Source organism: Archocentrus centrarchus, unplaced genomic scaffold, assembly GCF_007364275.1.
Source record: "Archocentrus centrarchus isolate MPI-CPG fArcCen1 unplaced genomic scaffold, fArcCen1 scaffold_50_ctg1, whole genome shotgun sequence".
NCBI classification, from domain to species: Eukaryota; Metazoa; Chordata; class Actinopteri; order Cichliformes; family Cichlidae; genus Archocentrus; species Archocentrus centrarchus.
Genome location: NW_022060273.1, coordinates 1,282,788 through 1,305,115, shown reverse-complemented (window position 1 = coordinate 1,305,115; position 22,328 = coordinate 1,282,788). Strand labels below are relative to the sequence as shown.

At 43.2% G+C, this 22,328-nt stretch overlaps 1 protein-coding gene across 1 annotated transcript in view; it reads right to left on the bottom strand.

Annotated features, from left to right (window-relative positions):
• Positions 1 to 22,328, bottom strand: part of atp6v1ba (ATPase, H+ transporting, lysosomal, V1 subunit B, member a) — a 46,597-nt gene that overhangs the window by 14,845 nt on the left and 9,424 nt on the right. The window contains exons 2-6 of the mRNA XM_030725224.1: positions 16,058 to 16,113; positions 15,244 to 15,342; positions 4,710 to 4,803; positions 4,032 to 4,109; positions 2,599 to 2,738 (exon numbers count right to left, since the gene is read on the bottom strand). Of these exons, the coding sequence (XP_030581084.1) occupies positions 2,599 to 2,738; positions 4,032 to 4,109; positions 4,710 to 4,803; positions 15,244 to 15,342; positions 16,058 to 16,113 (467 nt within the window). The remainder of the gene's footprint in view (positions 1 to 2,598; positions 2,739 to 4,031; positions 4,110 to 4,709; positions 4,804 to 15,243; positions 15,343 to 16,057; positions 16,114 to 22,328) is intronic.

Here is a 22,328-nt window from a genome sequence, read left to right as displayed (position 1 = left end):
AAATACTGTTAACTTATTATAATGGATATTTTATGACAGTAACAGCTTCAAATTTTATCCCCAAGCACTGTGGGAGGGGCTGTGGGTATGAAGAGAAGAATACAAGGGTCAGTGTTTCGACATCCACTTTTTTTTTTTTGCTGAAGAGCACCAAAACCTCAATTGTGCTGAAGTGCTTCAATAAAATGAACCAATCAATATTGATTCACCAAATACAATGGCAGAGTTTTTGTTTCCATGTTGATCTTGTTGGTTTAATTTCCACTGATTGTCACAAAGAATGAAACAGAGTTGGAACTACGACACAGCAAAGTGCAGATGCCAGAAACGGACACAGAATTTTCTTTTGCCAAAGGATATTTGTATTTTAAAATGTTACTCTTATTTAGTATCATGACTTCACTTGACCCGCCTTCATACAACAAGAAATATTCAGGGATGTAGTACACTTGTGAAATGTCTTAAAATTTAGTAACACAGTACAAACTGAGTCATGCATTTCCACAGTGAGGCATAAAAACTTCCAGAAAGGAAGCAAAACTGCTGTCATGTGACAGAGAGGGACATAGCTGAATGACCTTCCTCATAGATGTTGAACATTTCCATTGCAAGTCTGCCACAAAATTCAATCTTAAAAACATCCAAAAGCATTTAGCATAAGGCTTTAAGGCAAACATTTTTTTTTAAATGATTCCACAGCAGCTGTGTGTTCTTGGTTTGATATCACAAAATTTGGCAAAATAACAACTCCATTAAAAGGGTTGGTCTTCAAAGGTGGTGAGTTAATGATAAAAAGGCTCAAAATGATAAAGACTCTTATTTTATTAACCCTTTTCCTCACTCACCCACACCTCATCTTTACCTCACTTCCTCTCTTGACTTGACTGAGTTTCTTTGTTCCTTAATTGAACTCACCTGGCACACAATATATAAGGACTGCACTCCCTTTTACTCACTCTTTTCACTCCCATATAGAGTGGCAGTTAAGGTGAATGTGTTTTGTTTATTAAATCTTATCTTTAGATCATCAACAATGGTTCTCTTGAATTTTGGTGGTGACTGTGGTTCAGGAGGTAGAGCAGGTCATCTACTAACTGAAAGGTTAGTGGTTCGATCCCTGGTCTGCATGCCAAAGTACCCTTGGGCAAGATACTGAACAATGTGTTCACTGGGAGCAACTTGGGATTCAGGAATGTATGCAAATGTTAGATAGAAAGCACTTAGATGTAGAAAGAAGTGCTTGTATGCATATATTGGTGAATGAGACATGTTGTATTAAGCATTTTGAATGCTTAATGCAACATGTCTTGATGGGGAATGCTCAAGTAGAGTAGAAAAGCACTATATAAGAATCAGTCCATTTAGCATTTAGGGACTGAGTGACTGATAGTCAATTATGGTGTTTTCTTTTTAATTTTGTTTTATTTGGACCAAAGACTATGCATTAAGTAGGTATGTTACAATCACTGCATCATAGCCTAGCAACACAGTCTGCGCTAACCTGTTTGTAGCTTTGGCTAATACACTGAAGTGGTCTGCCAAAAACTGGGTTTCTGATCAAATGAAGGTGTGTATTTTCTGTGATTTTTTTGCTATAATGTAGGGGGACAGCCTCGTTTTCCATTTTTTTCATTCTGACAAGTCTTTCGTATTGAACGGTTGTTTTTCAATAACCTTGCCGAAGTTAACGTGTCAAAACACTGATGGCACATATGGACATCAATTTAAAGTATATGGACATATAATTTTATCTTTCAATTTAAAACTGTTAAAGTTTCATAAAGTTTTCTTTATCAGAAAGTAGTTTAATAACGTAAGGAAAATGTCTATTGTCAAAGCGACTTTACATGGCGGCCGACGCCATGAAAAAAAAGTCATTTCGTTTAGACAAAATTAAACTATCCTGTTTGTTATAAAGCTGTTTTCTCAGCTATTACATTTTCTGTTAACCATACTTCTGCCTTTCTTTCCTGAAAATTTCATTCAAATATTGATTTAAAGTCAGAGAAAAAAATACTAACTTTTCTGTGTGTAATGCACTTTAAGATCACAGTTTTCCACTGATTATATGATAAAATGGTGCATGTTAACGAAGTAGTTAATCGGGTGTAACTTCATTATTATTTGTGTTATTAATGTGGTTTTGGTATCGAAATGTAATTTTTTCCCATGCTCTGTCTATCTGCACGGGTTTCAGATGTAAATGGAAAGAATGAAAATTTTTGTAACATACCTACATTAAGGGGGTGCTAGCACTATAAAAAGGTGCATGTTAACCCCCTCTAGTCTTCCAAGCCCTTCCAAGATGACAATGCACATAGAAAACGAGTGGTCACTCACTGGTTCGAATATGAAAACAATATGAATCATATGGGTGTTCACGTAACTGAACACTTACAGTACAGGAAAGCACCTTCCACCTCTATAATCTTTTGGAAGAACAGTGTTCCCAGTGTGTCCCAGTGCAGTTCCACTGGCTTAGAGAATCAATGCCAAAGAGCACTTTGATGTCCTGGCAGCACGTGGGTGAGCAACACTTAACTAAGCCACTGTCACTTCTTCCCTTGCCACTAAAACAAACTGGTGTGCTGGTCTCACCTCATTGTGGGGCAGGCCAGCAGCAGAAAAAATGGGGATCTTCTGTCCTCTGGCGATACTATTCATGCCATCAATGGCCGAGATGCCGGTCTGGATCATCTCCTCAGGGTATATACGGCACTGAGGATTGATGGGCTGACCTGGAAGAAACAAATGCCTATTCAACTAGAGACACAAAGAAAACAATGGCACACTTCACTGTTCATCATACAGGTCAGTCCAACAGACCTGACCAGATAAAAGAAATGCAACAGAATAATCTTACTATCAATAAGAACATCATGATAAAGAGTAACAGGCTGTGTAATTGCTTACATGGAAAGAGAATTTTATGTGAACCGTGAGCATCAATTATATCATGTTGTTCGGGAAACTAACTTACACTGTACATTCATGTTCTCTAATAAAACTGTTTTGAGCATAGTTTACATTCTAGTTACAGTCACTACCTCCTGAGTCAATGAAAATATTTTCTATTTAAGTTTCCCCATGCTCCACTCCACTGCAGTAATTAAATAATAGTACAAGGACAACAGCTACATTAGACAAATGACTGTCAGGAATGCTGCCAATTAAGTTCAGTGTGTTGTTCCTTGCTTACTATATGATCAAACTTTTCTTAATGCCTATTCAAAGCCAAACACAAATTTGTACAGCACTTTCTCAATCCCAAACACATCAGTATCTTGCTCAAAGAATATTAAACAGGCAGATCGGGCCAACCTTTCAATTGTTGAATAACCTCCTGAGCCCTGAAAGTTACTAAGAAATTTGTTGTAATTGAAAATAACTCAGAATTAATCAAAACTCATTAGTGACTTTCAGTGGGATATCTACATATTTGTACAGAAGTCCATTTTCAGGAACTGTGTTTCAATGGCACTATTCTATCACTATTTTACAACGCCATCCCATATTCTGCAGATACAGCTGCAGATACATTCTGCAGATACAGTGTCCTCCTACAATATAACACTGAGCCACAGCACAGCTCCAAACATAAGGAACTATTAAGAAAAGAAGCAGTAAGCTGATTTCCTGTCCATATAGGTGGCTAGGATTAGGGTTAACCTCACTGAGCTGTTATGGATACAGCTTGATGATATCCAAGAAGTGACCATTATACCAATCCAACTTGTGGGAGGCACTTCAAGAAGCAAGATTACTTCAATGAAAAGATGCAAGGTTGTGACTGCTTAAGTTAAATTTCATTCTAAAAATGGCAATGGTATTAATAGCCAACCTATTTCATGCAGGATTTTCATTCAGCTTGAGGCAAAGTTTATGGGGGAAAAAAAAGCCTACCATTAACTATCTGGTGAATTTTTAGAACATTTTGCTTGATTTACTTTATTAGTAAGCTCCAGTTTATGATGTTACATTCTGGCAACTGGCTAAGAAAATATCCACCAGAAAAAAAGAGATTATTGTACCCATGATGTCCAAGTAGTCCTCAGCCAGAACAATGGGCCCGCGATCGATGGGTTTTCCTGAACCATTGAACACACGCCCTAAAAATAAAGATATTGTGGTAAGAAGAAAACAGACATCACATCTACAATGTCCTAAGTAACCAAGTCATTTATATGGAAGTTTAATGCAAAGATTAAAAAAAACTCTATAAATTAATTAAATTAATTCAATGAGACTTTCAAACACATTTGATCTATTTTGTGTTCTGTCAGCGTAAGAGCTACTTTGACGGCTCTTATCAAATCTAGAAGCAACAAGTACCAGTAATTATAAACTCATGGATGTAATTATGAATACTTCTAAAACAAAAGCAGCTTTACTTTCAGCTTCTATTCAAATTATGTAACCTTGTGCTGTACTGAGATAATCAGTGATTGAGTGAATAAAGGACATTTAAATAAAAGCTTTAATTCAATTATTTCCTGTTGCTGTTTATAGAACAGAGTAAAAACATAAGTAAAATTAGCATAATGAGGAAAAATGTTGACCACACTCTAATTCAATTTTCGTCTTTGTGTAATAGAGATGACACGATGAAAGGCACACAGTGCAATTGTGCATAAAACCTCAACTGTGAAATAAATATTGACTGTGCTTTATGCCATCACCAAATTTGGATTGAATCGCACTGATCATACCCAGCATGTCCTCCGACACCGGGGTACGCAAGATATCACCAGTGAATTCGCAGGCTGTCTTCTTGGCATCAATGCCCGATGTTCCCTCAAATACCTGAAGCAACACAAACAACAAGGAGCAAAATATTAAAAACCACATTCTCCAAACATATACATATTACATATTTAATCCTTCTATGTTAGAGCATGAATTCAATTAGAATTACACGTGGCTATATGCATCCACCAACCAGTTAAGTTTACAATAGTCGATTTTCCAGACTTAATGTACATAATAATTAAGACTCTGCAGGAATTTAATAACAAAGCAATTTTTTATCCATATTCTACTGACTAGTAATCACACAATATTGTGCAAAGGTTTTGAGCCACCCCTCACTGCCTCCACCAAGGAGGTTATGTTTTTGGTAGCGTCTGCGTATATTCACCAAAGACTTCAAGGTCAACTTAATTATTTACAGGTTGAAAATTGACAAAAGGCCTTACACCTTAGAAACCATGATTATTTCAAGTGTGGTGTCATATCATGTCACACATGACCTCTGACTCCTCCTTCAAGGTCAACAGATTGATCTGAAGGTCAAACTGATGATAATGATACAAAGAGCTACACTCATCTGCCTTAACGTGCATATGAACTTGAGTGACATCCCATTATTAATCCATAGGGTTTAATATGATCTCAGCCCACCCTTTGCTATAACAGCTTCAACTCTTCTGGGAAGGCTTTACACAAAGGTTAGGAGTGTGTTTATGGGCATTTCTTTTTTACTTTTCTTTCAGAAGCACATTTGTGAGGTCACACACACAGATTGAATGAGAGGTCCTGGCTAGCAGTCTCCTCTCTAATATATCCCAAAGGATTGAGGTCTGGCCAGTCAAGTTCTTTAACGCCAAACTGACTCAATGTCTTTATGGAGCTGCTTTGTGCACTGGTGCTCAAGTCATGTTGGAACAGGAAGGGGCCATCCCCAAACTGTTCCCACAAAGTTGGGAGTATAAAATTGTCCAAAATGTCTTAGTATGCTGAAGCATTAAGAGTTCCGTTTACTGGAACTAAGGGGCTGAGCCCAACTCCTGAAATACACCCCCGGACCATAACCCCCCCCCCCCCCCCCCCCCCCTCCACCAAATTTCATACTTGGTACAGTGTAGTCAGACAAGTACCACTCCTTGGCAACCGACACACCCAGACTATCAGATTGCCAGACAGATAGCATGATTGGTCACTCCAGAGAACACATCTTCACTGCTCTAGAGTCCACTGGCAGTGTGCTTTACACCACTGCATCTTACACTTTGCATTGTGCTTGGTGATGCAGGCTTGGATGCAGTTGCAACAGCTAATGGTTCAATATTTAGGTCACATAAATGTTCTTTTGCAGTAGCACATCCATGACTGCACCACTACAGGATTACAGGCCCTGTTGCAGGCAGAAGAACTACCAGTGGAATTAGCCTGTGATTTGTGTGGCATGGGCAACACAAATCACAGGCTAATTGCATTGTACAGCAAATTGCATTGTACATAGAATTGCATTGTACATAGAGACAAGAGCATTAAGCCGCTTTTCCATACGGAACGACTCGCTGCGATTTGACGGCATCTCCATTAGAATCAGGTACACTTTGCCGGTCCTTTTTCTGTACTCACTCACCCATAGTGTTGTAGTACTCGAGATCGGTCTTGGTCTCCAGACCGCTTTTTGATGGTCTCGGTCTTGTCATGGACTCGACCGCATTTGGTCTCGGTCTTGTCATGGACTCGGACATTGCGGACTCGGGATTTTACTTCAAGACCAGTCAAGACCACAGCTCTGGAAATATCACTAAATTGCCAGAATATTGTCCAGTTAATTTGTTAACATCTTTGCTTTTATTGGATGCAAAACGAACTGATTCAAATCCAACAAAGATTGCGCTCCACTGCCTCTCAAAGGAGCTCACCTCGCAGACTCCGCCCCGGTCGCTGCTATTATCACAGCTTACGCCTGTATCATTTCACTGCAGTTTGCAATCTACCACAGAGCACGGACAGTTTCATTCACAATGTGCACGTTTGGTCGTGTGTGCGCTTGATTTCATGGGCTACAGAAATTAAAATGACAACCGGAATGAACGCGAAAAGAGGGAAAATGAAGATCAAAGGTTAATTTCAGGCTTCCTATTCAACAAAAAAAATCCCAGCATGAAAGGTAAATACCAACATTCATGTATTTTGATACACAAACTGAAAATTTAATGCAAATTGTAGCGCTTCAACGATTCTTGGATGAACTCAATTTGATTATTAAAAATCCTCGACACAAATTTGTTGCTTCGATGTTTCCTTTTAACTCTACAACTCAGGTGTCTCCGTGTAAGCGGAGAATTTTATTCACGTTAGTTCTCCGTCGCTTCAACTAATTTCCGTCATTTGGGAAAAAAAATGACCCTTTAACACCAGTGGATCATTGCTTAGAAGCTTTTCCACGCCTCCACTGCTCTGTGCTGTGAGTGTGCGTGTTTGAATGTGCACGCGTGCAGAGGATGTCAGCTGTTATGTCAGCTGTAGCCACCAGAACAGATCTATAACCACAGTTTGCTAGCAGGGGCTGCCATTAGCACTAGCAATCTTCCCGTGCCCCCCTCCACCCCCTTCAGTACCGAGAGGCTCCTTCAAAATGTTTTTTATCTTTAAGATTAGCGACTAAAAATAGAGCTGCAGTAGAAATGTAATTTGGAGGATGGTTGTGAATAAAAAGCATTACAGCATTAACCTCATACAGCCCCCAGTTTTTTCAACAAAAACACAACAGCAGCTGTTCTTTTTCTAACTTCGTTCGGTGTTTCACTATGGGAATCGCCTTGGCGTGACCAACTACGGAAGCTCCAATGACACCACGTCTGTCTGCGACAGACCTGTCAAGCCGTGCTCAGGGCCCCGCCCCTCCTACTATCACGGCTGACCAGCTCCTCCCTACTCATTCTCGCTTTCTTCCCATGAGAAACTACATCGGGCTCCCTCAGCGCGTCCAGGCTGGCTTGGTTAGCTGTTTAACAGTTCTCAGGCGTCCCGTAGAGGAGTACGTCGCCGAACGCAGTTCTCCAGTTTTCAGTCTGGATTGTGCTGAGTAAGTCCTTCGAAAGAAGTGTACTGGTAGTTATACACCCTGGACAGCGACCGCGTCGTGGCGAGCTCTCTTCAGCGGTCGCCTGGTTTTAATTAGCAGGGTAGCCGTTGTGTGTGTGTGTAACTTGGGCTAACGCATCACGGCGAGCTTTTCGGTGTCCGGCTAGCATTAGCTTGTTAGCGGGTCAGTACCGTGTTAGGTCTGGCTAGCATTAATTTGCTAACCGACCCTAAACAGTGTTAGGTTTCAGTTAGCATTAATTTGTTAGCTGAATCCACTGGTAGAGCTCAGCTAACGTATCACGACGAGCTGACTCTCACGGCGACTAGCTCGGACTTAACCCCGTTGCTAGCGCTAGCTACAAACAGGCTAACGTGTCACGACGAGCCTTGTATAGCTCAGTCTCACCATCTTTCCGACCACGATGGCTACGGCTCCTACCCCCGCCAAAGGGTCAGAACCGAAGGCCAAAGAGGCTGCATCCCGCCCATGCCCCGCATCATGCTGTGCTTCCATTTCGGGCAGGGACTCTCATCCGATGTGCATAGCTTGCATGGGTGCTAAGCATGCTCAAACTTCTCTGGCGGACCCGCAAGGTTGCTCTCACTGCGCCTTGATGCCAGAGAAAATCCTGGAAAGGAGGTTGAGAGTAGCAGTGGCTAACAGCCAGGACCCCTGTTTGTCAGCCAACAATGCTACGATTGATATCCATCAGCCGACAGCCACAACGAGCTGGGCGGACATAATGGAGGAAGTGTCCCCGGTTATGCCCCAGTTGTTCGAGGGGCTCCTCGACTCAACTGAGGGTGAGCCGGCGGATGAGGATGCGGATGGCGATGCCAACTCCGACCTCCTCGGCCTAGAAGACATGGAGGAAGAGGAGGATGACTCCACCTTCCCTGCCCAGCAGTCCAGGCCCCCAAGTGGGGCTGAAGCTGTACCCCCAGTGGACAGCAACTTGTATGATGTTTGCAAACGGGCTGCTGCCAGGCTGGGCATCACATGGCCAGCAGCCCAGGCGGCTGAAGGGGCAGAACGTGACCTGTATGATGGCAAGAGGCTCCCTCCAGCCTCACCACCTGCAAAGCAGCTTCTGCCAGCAGTGCCTGCTTGCATGAAAGAAATAAGTCGCTATTGGTCTAGCCCTTTTAAGAGCAAGCTTCCTACCCAGGGCTGCTCTAAGCTGGAGATGCAAGGAATGGGTGAGATGGGGCTGACCGGACCCCCAGCAGTTGAGCCTTCAGTGGCTTATCCCCTTCACCCTAACCGCAGGTCAGTTTCAGCTTCTTCTAATATTTCTCTGCCCAGTAAGATGGATCGCCTCACCGCATCCATCTATCAAAGGATGTACAAATATTCAGCACAGTCAGTGTGTTCCCTTAATGCGGTTACACTGCTGTCAGCTTATCAGGCAGAGATTTTAGAGGACATGGGCTGTCAACTGGACTCGGGGTCTCCAAACCCGGCCCTCTGGGATGAGATCTGTGTGGTCAACGATCTCATCCTACGCTCCTCCAGGGGAGCAGTCCAGGGTTGTGGGCGTGTAATGGGTCTTGCAGTCTCAGGTGAGAGAGCTTTATGGCTAAACCTGTCAGGATTGGGAGACACTCAGAAGGCTGAAGTCATGGATGCAGCCTATGACCCAGCCAAGGATCTCTTTGGCCCAGCTTTGGAGAAAATGAGAGAGACAAGCACTCTCAGAAAGCAGGAGGGAGAAGCTTTCAATCTCTGCTTACCCAGAAAAGTGAACCCACAATCTCACCAGGTGCCTAGAGTAGGCTTCGCAGCAGCAGGTGCAGCCGTGAGGAGTAGGGCTAAAGTTCAGAGGCAAGCGGCAAGACTGCAGCCTTCCCACCAGGTCAAGGCAGAAAACCCAAGGCCTTGGGGCAAACACTCCTTCGCAGCAGCTGCTGCAAAGAACCGAACGTCACACCCCGGGGAAGGGAAGAAGAAGCGTTCAGCCTAGCAAGCCTGCAACGTTGTGCATCACCTCTCTCTCCTCCCTCAAAGAGGAGGAAGGTGCTGGAAGAGGCAACCACACCTCCCAGGGTTCATGGTTCAGAGGCTCCTGGGGTTCCCAGTTCATCAGGAGCCCCCTCTCGGTTCCCACACCTAGTTCAGAGAGAGGAGATGTGGGGTCAAAGGTCGCAGTGTCACCATGCACTTCCCCGGTCTCATTATTCACTTCAAAGCAATCTATCAGTGTCACCAAGCACTGCCCAAAGTTTTCAGACACTTCATTGTGTTTCGGGGGTTCAAAAAGAAATAAAGTGTGCATTCCTGCAACCAGGCAGTTTGCCAAGGGCAGAATGTCCCCCCAGTTTAAAGAAAATGGAAAAAAAAAGTCACTGTCACGTCACCACGTTCCCCGCGGAGGGAGCTTGCGCTCTTCACGAGGGGGACACCTCCATGCGGGAGGCAGAGGTGACGTCACACGTGTTCATGGGCCCGCTCTCTGCGCGGCTGGAGCAATGGCGCGCATGCGCAGTCCATCCCTGGGTTATGGCCACCATTTCCCAAGGATACAGGCTTCAGTTCGCAATGAAACCACCGAAATTCAACGGAAAGTTGATTTCAGTGGCCAAGGGAGAGTCAGCAAGCGTATTGGAGGACGAAATTGCTTCCCTGTTACGCAAACAGGCGATCAGAGCGGTCCCGAGCGAGGAGGCTCAGCAGGGCTTTTACTCCCGCTATTTCCTCATTCCAAAAAAAGAGGGTTCCTCTCTCCGGCCCATTTTAGATCTACGTGTATTGAACAAACACTTGAGAAAGTACACGTTCAGAATGCTCACACACAAAGCGCTCTGTCGGGCCGTTCACCCAGACGATTGGTTTGTGACAATCGACCTCTCAGAGGCATATTTTCACATCGCCATTTATCCTCCGCACAGGAAATATCTCAGGTTCGCCTATCAGAACGCAGCATACGAGTTTCAGACTGTCCCATTCGGGCTATCATTAGCCCCAAGGGTGTTCAGCAAATGTGTGGAGGCAGCGCTGTCTCCGTTAAGGAACAGCGGCATCAGAATATTCTCTTACATAGACGATTATCTGATATACTCCCGATCGAGGGAGCAGGCGATCAGAGATTCCAGGGTGGTGGCAAACCACCTTACGGAGCTCGGCTTCAAAATCAACCTGGAAAAGAGCCGCTTGAAACCCGCACAGTATACGGAATATCTGGGGCTCATTTTAGATTCCAGATCTTATCGTGTCACGCTTTCAGAGCGCAGGATCGCATCCTTCACTCAGTGCCTCTCCCTCTTTCAAGTGGGGAAAGTCGTGCGTTTCCGGCTCTGTCTCCGCCTCCTCGGCCTTATGGCCTCGGTAATAAATGTGGTGCATTTGGGGCTGCTTATGATGAGGGATTTTCAGCGTTGGGTCACGTCCCTACGTCTGTGCCCTCACCGCCATCTCGGTCGCAGTGTAAAAATAACACCGTCATGTATAGCGGCTCTCCAGCCTTGGAGGAACCCAGCAGCTCTTGTGGCGGGAGTACCTCTGGGCGCGGTGTCATCCAGGATGACCCTGACCACAGATGCATCTCTGTCAGGGTGGGGCGCAACCATGATGGGGAGGGCAGTAAATGGTGTTTGGTCTCGGAGGCTCTCTCGGGCTCACATCAACATACTGGAGCTGCACGCAGTGCGCTTAGCTCTAATGCATTTTCTGCCGTATCTCCAGGGTCAACATGTTTTGGTGAAAACAGACAATTCTACAGTAGTTGCTTATATCAACCGCCAGGGTGGTACTCGTTCCCTGCAGTTGCACAGACTGGCCAGGGAAATAATTGTGTGGAGCAGCACAAAATTCCTCTCCCTTCGGGCAACTCACGTGCCGGGTGTTCTGAACAGGGGGGTGGATCTCCTGTCCAGAGGGAACCCGTTGTTCGGAGATTGGCGACTTCACCCGCAGGTGGTGGAGCAGATATGGCAGAAATACGGCCGGGCTGCCGTAGATCTCTTCGCCTCGCAGGAAAACACACATTGCCCACTGTTTTTCTCCCTGTCAGACCCAGTCGCCCCACTGGGCATGGACGCTCTGGCCCACCCATGGCCAGACACACTGCTATATGCCTTTCCGCCTCTCAGCCTTATCTCTCCAACCCTAATCAGAGTGAGAGATCAGGGGCTGTAGCTAATTTTAATAGCTCCACGGTGGCCGTCGAAACACTGGTTAGCAGAAATAATTCAGCTCCTGGCGGGCGAACTGTGGCCGCTCCCCATCCGCCGGGACCTTCTGTCTCAGGCGCGAGGGGAGATATATCATCCTCACCCAGACCGGGTGGCTCTCTGGGCCTGGCCCGTGAAAGGTCGAATTTGAATGCTGCAGGTCTGCCTCTGAAGGTTATTGACACCATTCAGAATGCAAGAGCTTCCTCCACACGCTCTCTTTACAGTTGTAAATGGCGTGTTTTTGAAGAATGGTGCTATGAAAGGCAGGTTATCCCTTTTCAGTGCTCTGTGGTGGAGTTGCTGTGTTTTCTTCAGGATTTGCTGGACGGAGGGAAAGCTTTTTCCACAATAAAGGTCTATTTGGCAGCTATTTCAGCCTGCCATGTGGGATTGGGTGATAAACCTATTGGTCAGCACCCTCTTGTGTGTCGCTTCATGAAGGGGGCACGCCGTAAGCTCCCAGTCTCAAGGCCACTGGTCCCATTATGGGATTTATCACTGGTTTTGGATGCACTCTCCTACCACCCCTTCGAGCCAATCGAGGCTGTAGGGTTGAAATTTCTCTCACTTAAAACCGCTCTGCTGCTGGCTCTAACTACAGCCAAGCGAGTTAGTGAGTTACAGGCTTTGTCCATTCACCCCTCTTGTTTACAGTTGGCCCCTGGTCTTACTAAAGCATGCCTGAGGCCAAACCCGGCCTTTGTCCCTAAGGTGATAGAGTCATCATACAGGTGCCCCACAGTAGAACTGCTGGCATTTCACCCCCCGCCTTTTTCCTCTGTAGAGGAGCGCAGGCTTAACACCTTGTGCCCTGTGCGGGCCTTGGGGTCATATGTGGACAGAACAGCTGGGTTCAGGAAATCTGATCAGCTGTTTGTTTCCTGGGCCCACCCCCACAAGGGCAGGCCTTTGTCCCGCCAGAGGCTGTCTCATTGGATTGTAGAGGCTATAACTCTAGCCTATAGCTGTAAGAGTACTCAGCCCCCATCGGGGCTTCGAGCTCATTCTACTAGGGGAATGGCTACATCCTGGGCTTTGTTCAGAGGGGTGTCAGTCCAGGATATCTGTGCAGCAGCAAGTTGGGCTACACCACACACATTTGTGCGGTTTTATAGACTGGATGTCGCTCAGTCATCCCTGGCTCAGGCAGTCCTGGAGTCTAGTGCCTCAGGTCTGAGCTGAGATCCTGGGCAGCACTGGAGCACAGCTTCGGGAGGGCTGGCGCAATCCGGGAGTGGGCTATATCTCCCATAGTGAAACACCGAACGAAGTTAGAAAAAGAACGTTGGGTTACATAATGTAATCCCTGGTTCTTTGATAACAGAGTGAGGTGTTTCACCATCACTTCCCTCCTTGCTTGGGCATGGAAAGAAATCTGCTTAGAATGAGTAGGGAGGAGCTGGTCAGCCGTGATAGTAGGAGGGGCGGGGCCCTGAGCACGGCTGACAGGTCTGTCGCAGACAGACGTGGTGTCATTGGAGCTTCCGTAGTTGGTCACGCCAAGGCGATTCCCATAGTGAAACACCTCACTCTGTTATCAAAGAACCAGGGATTACGTTATGTAACCCAACGTTTTATGTGCAGTCAGACTGCACAGGCACAGCAACTGCAAAGAGGCAGAGACCGTGAGCTCAGGTGGAGCGAAAGGAGCTCTTGTTCCTGTAACCACCTTAAAACCGTTAGTGAGAAACAGCTGGAGGTCCTTCATCAACCACCTGATCAGCAGCATGAAGAAAAGAGAACTTTGTAGCTGCTCCATCCACCCTGTTTGTTTCACCCATAGAAACATCTGCAGTACGGAAGTTAAAATATGCTGATGAATTGTTAAAATGAAAAATTATTTCTTATCCAATTACTTGATTAATTGACAGAGTAATAAATTGAATATTTGATTACTAAAATAATTGATAGTTGCAGTCCGACTTGTATTCAGAAAGCCATAATCAAACATTAGTTTTCAGCACCAGTGGACCTATGAAAGGCCTTCAAGAATAAAAAACTACAGTTCCCAGCAAGACTTCCTATTGTTGCATTAAAAATGTGATAGTTTATACTCACAACATGGTGGCTGATATTCGAATGTAGGAAATGTTTTGAGCAGCGATCATTAAAAAATCTGGATTATGTTTTTGTTGCGTACGCTTTTTATGTGATTTCTGCAAACACATTAGTGGAAGGAGACGGCACTCTGGGACACATTAAATGCTTGATATATAAATGTAACTTTTCTGGATTATATGCAAAATTTATCACTCTATCGATCTAATAAGTTCTGATTTAGAGTTCTAACTGAAAATCCTCTCTGAACCAAACCTGACATGCACCTCGAGAAATGTAACTACATGTCCACAAAGACTGTGATTACTGCCTAGGCTTCAGAGGTGTTTCCAGTAACATCGAAGGCCCCGTCACTCAATTAATAAGTGGAAGTGGCATTTAGTGCTTAGCTTACTAATTAGTATTAGCGTTAGCGCTGGGCTGAAAAATATTTCTTTCTTGAACCCTGTAGTTACCATAGCTACCAATGACGGCAGACACGTAAGTAAGTTGTTTCTCCACCATTAGTACATTGAGCTAGTGGTGGGCAGATCGATTCTAATATCAATAATATCAATACCAATGTTGATATTGGTACTGATCAATATCAGTGTAATGACATCGATACCTTTACTTTTTATTTAATATCAGGGTGATTTTATGGGAATGTGGATCTTTCAGATCAATTTGAGAAGTGATTTTTATAATTTCTCACATTTTATTGTGTCATATAGCATCAGACATTGGTCTCGGTCTCGCCCTCCCTCGGTCTTGGTCTCGACTCGGTCTTGGACCCTAAAAGTCTTGGTCTTGTCTCGGTCTCAGGTTAGGCAGTCTCTGCTCACCCGAGGTTCTAAGCGATCCGAGGCGATACAAAAATATCCGGGAGTACAGCATGCCACTGATTGGCCAGGGAGTATCGTCACTTGCAGAGGCATGAGAGCGACTCCTTCACCACAATCCTTTTTAAAACCCCACAGCAAGAAACTGGAGGCATGCAAAGCACCGGTTGAATGCCCAGACCGACAGTTTGCAGTGGTAGTTTTGCAACACGCGAGGCATCTGAAACGATGTCATTCCAGTTGTGAGGCAGCAGCACTAACCCCCACACCACCGTCATAATATCATAACATGGGTAACATACTGTGATAATATATCGTGGGGTGTCTGGCGAGTCCCCACCTCGAGTTTCCAGTCACTGTTTCTCACCTGAACAACTGCCTTGCTTCCAATCACCTCGAGGACCTGCCCGCTCCTCTTGGTACCATCTGGCAAGGTCAGGTGAACAATCTCAGCATATCTGGGGAACTAATTCAAAGAGATTCAACACTGTAACTACAGCAACAGAAAAAGAAACGTGTATCATTAATAGAAGAGTACACCTGCCAATAAAGTGCTGATTTACACTTCTAAACAAGAGCACCGCTGAGCTGGTGCCAACGCTCAGCTGCTTTGGATTCATAACATGGGGGCGGGGAGTTAAGTGCTGTTATAGTAAAGTCAATGAACATATGTGTGAAGGGTCTAGCTTGAACAGTATACATCTATGGTGTGAATTTGAATATCCTAGGTGAAATTGTACTGGAGTCATCGCATTTAAAAGATTTTCAGAAAACATGACCTCTGACCTTTTTCTAGAGGTCAAAGTCACAGAGATTCAAACACTTCTGAGATGCTTAGTAGATGGATCTATGGTGTGAATTTGAGCATCCTAGGTGACATCATTCTTGAGTTATGGCCAAAATTAAAGTTTTTCATAGACTAGACACTGCAGCTGCCAAGGCTACACCAATACCAACTTTTTCTTTGAAACAGCCAAACTAAAAACATTTCTGTTGGAGTTGTTTGAGTGGTAGTGGAACTATTCCTCATTAATAAATATTCAAGACAAACATAATAGATGAATGGTAAATGGTAAATGGACTAGTTCTTATATAGCGCTTTTCTACTCAGATATGAGCACAGTATTAGTAATACTGTAGACAGAAAGTCTGATAAAAATAGAATTTGCTTGCAGCCTCACCTTCACATTATCCAGGATCACCAGAGGTCCATTTACACCAGATACAGTGGAGTAAGCTGAAATAGGAAAGAGACAGATTATTCATTTCTCAACCTCAACAGGCAGCAGAACAGCAAAATAACAGACAATATTTCAATTTCCGTGTGCAGCAAGCAACCCAACTATCAGTGCTGGATTAAGTAGACTTCCCTACAGCCAAAACTGTTAATCACCACAAGCTGACCTTTCACTGTGAGAACAGCTTTATCGTACTCCCAGGCCTGAATGTCACAAAAAGGCAAATGTCAGGTCAAGAAATGCAGTAATTTCACATCATTTGATTACACAGTCACAAAGTAAGCCCTGAACCTCAGAATCACAGAACACTAAATGAAATGTCGTGGCATCACTGATGACGACTGGAACTAGCCTACCTCAGTGTGAAACGTCTGACACGTGATAAACCCAAGCACCTGTCAAAAAGTACACACACACACACATACACTATATTATATATATATATATATATATATATATATATATATATATATATATATATATATATATATATATATATATACATATATACACACACACACATACACACACACACACTTATAAAACTTAACATGGGTGTGTTACAAATCTTGGCGACCAGTCCCATCCAACTACCAGCTAACATGGAAACTCCTGTCAGGCATCATAGCAGCTAAGATGAACATGTACATGGCTCAATACATGAGTGGGACCCAGAAAAGAATCGGCAGAAATCAGCTACTGGTAGATAGAGCAGTCATTCAAGATTGTAAGACCAGACTGACCACCTTGTGCACCCTGCCAAATGTGCTCCCTGCCAAATGTCACAAACCCTGCTGGGACAATATGCTGGCCAAAGGAGGAAATAGAAGCTACTGCCATCAAGACAAGAAAGTTCCTTACCAGACATGGAGGGGTCCACCCCAAATCCAGCACCCTGAGACTACGCTAAGTGGAAGAAAGGAGGCCAAGAATTAGTCAGTGTCAGAATCACTATCCTGGATGAAACCACAAAGATCCATGAATACATCAGGAAGCTGGCAACAACTGATCACGTGTTTAGTGAGTGCCTCAGGCATCAGAAACCAGACAAAAAAGAGGAGCAAGAACAGGAACCATCATAGAAGGACAGGCCCCTGCATGGCATGTACCACCAGCAGACAGAAGAAGTGACTGATATAAGAAAATCCTACCAATGGCTGGTCAAAGCTGGGCTGAAAGACTGTACAGAGGCACTAATCATGGCAACACAGGGATCAGCTCTAAGCACAAGATCACTGTAGGATGTTCAAAGATGCCCCTGAGACAATGGCGAACATAACAGCAGGGTGCAAGATGCTAGCAGGCAGCGCATACATGGAATGCCATAACCAAGTGGCTGGCATAGTATACAGAAACATCTGTGCAGAGTATGGCCTGGAAGCCCCGTGGTAAAGTGGGATTTGGCCAAGGGTGGTTGAAATGGTTGAGATACTTCCAGATACAGACAGAAAACTGGTGATAGCTAACCAACCAGACATAGTAGTGGTAGGCAAGCAGAGGAAGAAGGCTGTAGTGATAGATCCAGCAATATCAAGTAATAACAACATTAGGAAGAAGGAACATGAGAAGCTTGAGAAATACCAAGGGCTGAAAGAAGAGCTACACAGGATGTGGAAGCTGAAGGTAACAGTGGTCCCCGTGGTAATCAGAACACTCGGGGCAGTGACCCCCCAAACTGGGAGAATGGCTCCAGCAGATTCCTGGAACGATATCTGAGATCTCTGTCCAAAGGAGTGCAGGCCTTAGGCAGGCAGTATTGCCTCCATTGTCTGCCAATAACAACAATACCAACTAAGAAGAAAGTAACGTGAACAACATAATGATGGTGGAACAGAGAGGAGGGTGGAGAAAATGAAAGAAAATGGAGACAGACTGTCAAAGGTGTGGGAGCATTTGACAGAAAGCAAAATAAAGCTGAATGCAGACTGTGCAAAGCAGAGCTTTCCTTCAACGGCAGCATCACTGCAGTGCTGAGCGTTTAAAACGCCGGCACCCTGGAGCTGTGACGTCAGCTCTGGATGGGTACGTTAGTGCGTCGTGGATACCTGTTAATGTTTGTACAGTAATGTTTCTGTTAGTTTACATGTAGGAGACAAGCTCTCATGGATGATGTTTGCTAAGTGCCACCGGTTCAGTTATGTTAGCTAATGAGTGAAGGACAATAACAGCAGCTAGGCTGGCTCCTATTTTTTTTTCTCACATTATTATCAGTGTTAATTCTGAATAGTAAACCTCTTCATGAACTGAATCATCTGTAAACTTTCAGTTTTGGATGGAATTTTTTCTTTTTTTTTTTAATTTAATCTGAAGCCTTATTTGAACTTTTGAACAGAGGTCATTTTTTTTTACTTGCACGTTATATTATCATTTAAAAATAAAAATTGCATTCACTTTAATATGCATAGTTTATTTGATATTTATTGTGATGGCCACATTAATGTTAACAATACAGTTTCAATATTAGTTTCAAACTTGTATTTTTATGGGTCATTATTTTAATTGTGAGAAGAGACAACAAGGTGATGTTAACAGGTGGGCAGGCTTGAACAGGTGAGGTAAGAGTGAAATAATCATTGACTAATCAATAAAATAACTGACAGATTATTCGACTACCAAAGTAATCTTTAGGTGCAGCCCTAATGTGTGACATTCAAAGCATTTTCACACCCAAAATGTATCACTCCAAAAGCAGGCAGACTGTATTACTTCATCAGCCCGCCTCACACAGCATTTGTCCTCTTTACATTCTGTCAGATGCCTCCTTATGGATGGAAGCATATCTGACGGTCCTCTCCTAAACCGGAAATCGACAAATGTCACTGCACTCACATGTGGTAGCAGACACTGAGTTGAAACAAACGTTTTACCAGCTTCTCAGAAATGTGTATGTCAATAATACTAATAACCAAAACATGGACAGCTTTTCAGCAGGAGCAGTCTCTTTTGAATATAGCTACTTTCAAAACCAGTAACAACAGCAAAACAGCAACTCAACAGCAGAGTTTGTAACACAATGATAATTTCTGTGACTTAAGAAATAACATTTGCAGCGCCAATATGAAAGTCAAATAATGTTGAGTCTTCAGAGAAAGCCACCACAGTTCCTTCACTTTGCACATCTGTAGAGCTGGGCGGTAAAATGCAGACATGGAAGTGGGATGTTAGAGTGGGGGACTGAAGGTGGCGGCATTGTTTCCACTGAGTTTTCTATCAGGGTCTGGTGTTCTTCTTTATGTGTGAACTGTCAATCTCTGGGCTGATATCAAAGGCACAGGGAAATTAGAGCAGACTGGTACGAACATAAAGCACTAAAGCTTAGCGGGGTGCATCCACTATGCCACTAATTAGGCAGGGGCCAACAAAATAACCTGTCAATGCGCTACAGTATTGCAGCCATTTCCCACACACACCTGCATTTCACCCTCTATTAGTCAGACACACTGTGTGTGTGTGTGTGTGTGTGTGTGTGTGTGTGTGTGTGTGTGTGTGTGTGTGTGTGTGTGTGTGTGTGTGTGTGTGTGTGTGTGTGTGTTGAACGTGGGTTTGAATGAGAGATGGTGTTGGGAGGGTGGGGTAGAGACTGTTGAGTTAGCACGATAAAAGATGGCTCAAGTGTGATGATAAAAACCAAGGGCAGGACAAATACAAAAAATACATTTTCCTCTCCAAAATAAAATGTGTTTTACTCTGAACAGCCTTTATCTCAGTTCTTGCCTCAGGGTCCACATTCTGGTGAATGACTCAAGTTTCCTCTGTTCTACAAGACCTTGCTCTGCAGTGCAGGTTGGGGGGTAGTATGCAATTTATAGATAACCTTTGCTTTCTTTATTTTCCACCGAGAGGCAGGAAGCAAGTTGATGGGTTAATACTGTATTCTAATGAAAAGCAAATAACTTTACCTAAACATGTATCTGAAAATCTCCCACTCTGCCGATTACAAAATAATAAAATTAACAAAACTGAAAACAATAACCTTATTGATACAATATACTTTATTCCCGATGCAGCACCACAGTGTTGAGTCTGCACATATGTTTCTTTGCATAAACATGCAACTAGTATTATCAAACCTCATGAGTCAAAACCCATGTCATCTTGACAACCAACACAGAATTTGTAAAATCTTTTTTTTTAATATATATATATATATATATATATATAAATAAGAGTTGAATTGAAATCTAAGGGAGAATTCTGCAACAGCAAAGATAGAGGTAGAATTATAATTTCCTTTATGTATGTATGTATTCGGGCAAAGTCATAATACTCTTTGTATCAGATTTGACTGGGCATTCTATATATGCAGTTTTTATGTCCTGGTGACAATAAAAATTAAGGTTAATGTAAATAATGGTGCTAAATGCCCAACTAGGTGACTGAAGGTGATGCAAAGATGCTCCTAGGACACAGATCAGCTGATATTCTGTGTACATGTACACACACACACACACACACACACACACACAGAGAGAACATACATACAATAGTTTAAGGAGACTCTTTATTAACTTTACAAGTAAGTATTTACAAACTACTGAGAAACGTCCTGTGTACAACATGGCTTGACTACACCTACATCTGCTGTAACCTGCGCTGAGAATTGTATGCATGGAGATAGAGTTGGGCAAACTATGTGACAACACCATTTCAAAATTACCACCAGCTTTTTTATCGCACTTTCAATATGCTGATCATTTACAGTCCACTTAATCTGCAAGCAAAATATGATATTACATACACAGAATTGGACAATTCCTGGATAGTTCTTGTGCTATTCTGAAGTAATAGAAAAGCATGATTATACAGTGTTACTAGATAGTTCAAATGTAGATCAAGCTTATTATGTAGCCAGAGAACAGAACTAAATTAAATTTAAAAATGTACACAGTTTGAGAGTACATCAAAAGGTGAACCTGTATCTTTCCGTTAGGAAGATCTGACAAGGACTCTGACAACTACTCCAAGAACTATTTTAGATAATCTTTACTAAAATGATTGGCAGGAATCTTTATACTTTTAAACCTTGCTCTTTGCCAATAAATAATTTAATTGAAAATTCCAGTGAATATTCACAACATCATGGTTATGTTCCCTTTCACCCTTGAGAATCAACAGATTACCCATGTTGATAAAGAACTTAATATCTAGACTTAATCTAGAAACTGCCCACAGGACTCAAAAAAGATATAGAGTGATAGCAATAATGGTGGAAGAAAATGTTTAACTATGTAATAATAAAGGATCATTTTTGAAATCTACAAATCTAGTACATCCCAATGGCAGATATTTGGTAACGGAGGCAGGAAGAGGTAAAAGTTACGATGAGACATTTTAAGTAACAATTTTCACTTGCTCAGTGTGATCATTTAGCAATCAAGAGAGATACAAATACAGAACTACACAAAGTGTCATGCAGCTAGTATTATCAAGTTGACAAGTTTAGAAGCAAAGAAAATGAAAGTATTTTGCTATGCGGTGGGTCCATTTGCTTTAAAGCTGTATCATTTATCTTTCCAGGTACAAAATGAGAGTTGTATTTTAAGTAAGAGTCCTTTACTTTGCTTGATCAAATTTATTTTGCTCCATCTTCATTTGGCCAAGTACTGAAACAAATTATATTACAAATTCAACATAAACCACATCATAAACTGCATTTTGAAACAAGCCTTTTTAGGATTCATTCATCGAAACAAATTAATAGACGACTTGGTGGCACGAAGTCTGAAGTATGTATACCTTCTGAATGAGTTTTTCCAGTGGGATTAAAGGCCTAACCCTGGCCCTACATGGTAGCCCATCATTACATGAAAGAGAAAAAAAAAGACAACAGTTCAGGGTACACTCTTATGTATAACTGTGATGATGGAAAAAAAATAAGTGGTTTGCTCTCTCATTTCACAAGGTAACGACTCATCAATGGGCTATATGTTCATGAGGTGTGAAGTAGCAACATTTCCCAATAGGTTTAGAAAACTTTCTCCACCCCTCTTTTGCTACTTCAGCTCAAGTGCAGCGTTCCCCTGGTTTGGCATGCAACAGCAGCGTGGGTCACCCTGCAGCCTGTTCAGCTGCCAGGGCCCTTTGTGTACAAAGATGTTAATTGGTCCTAATCCGCCACTAGAAGCTGTTTTGGTAGCCTGACCTCGCACCCTGAAGGACACCTTGGTGTGAAATACTAAAGAGCCCATTCAAGTGCCAGAGAAAAGAGGCACAG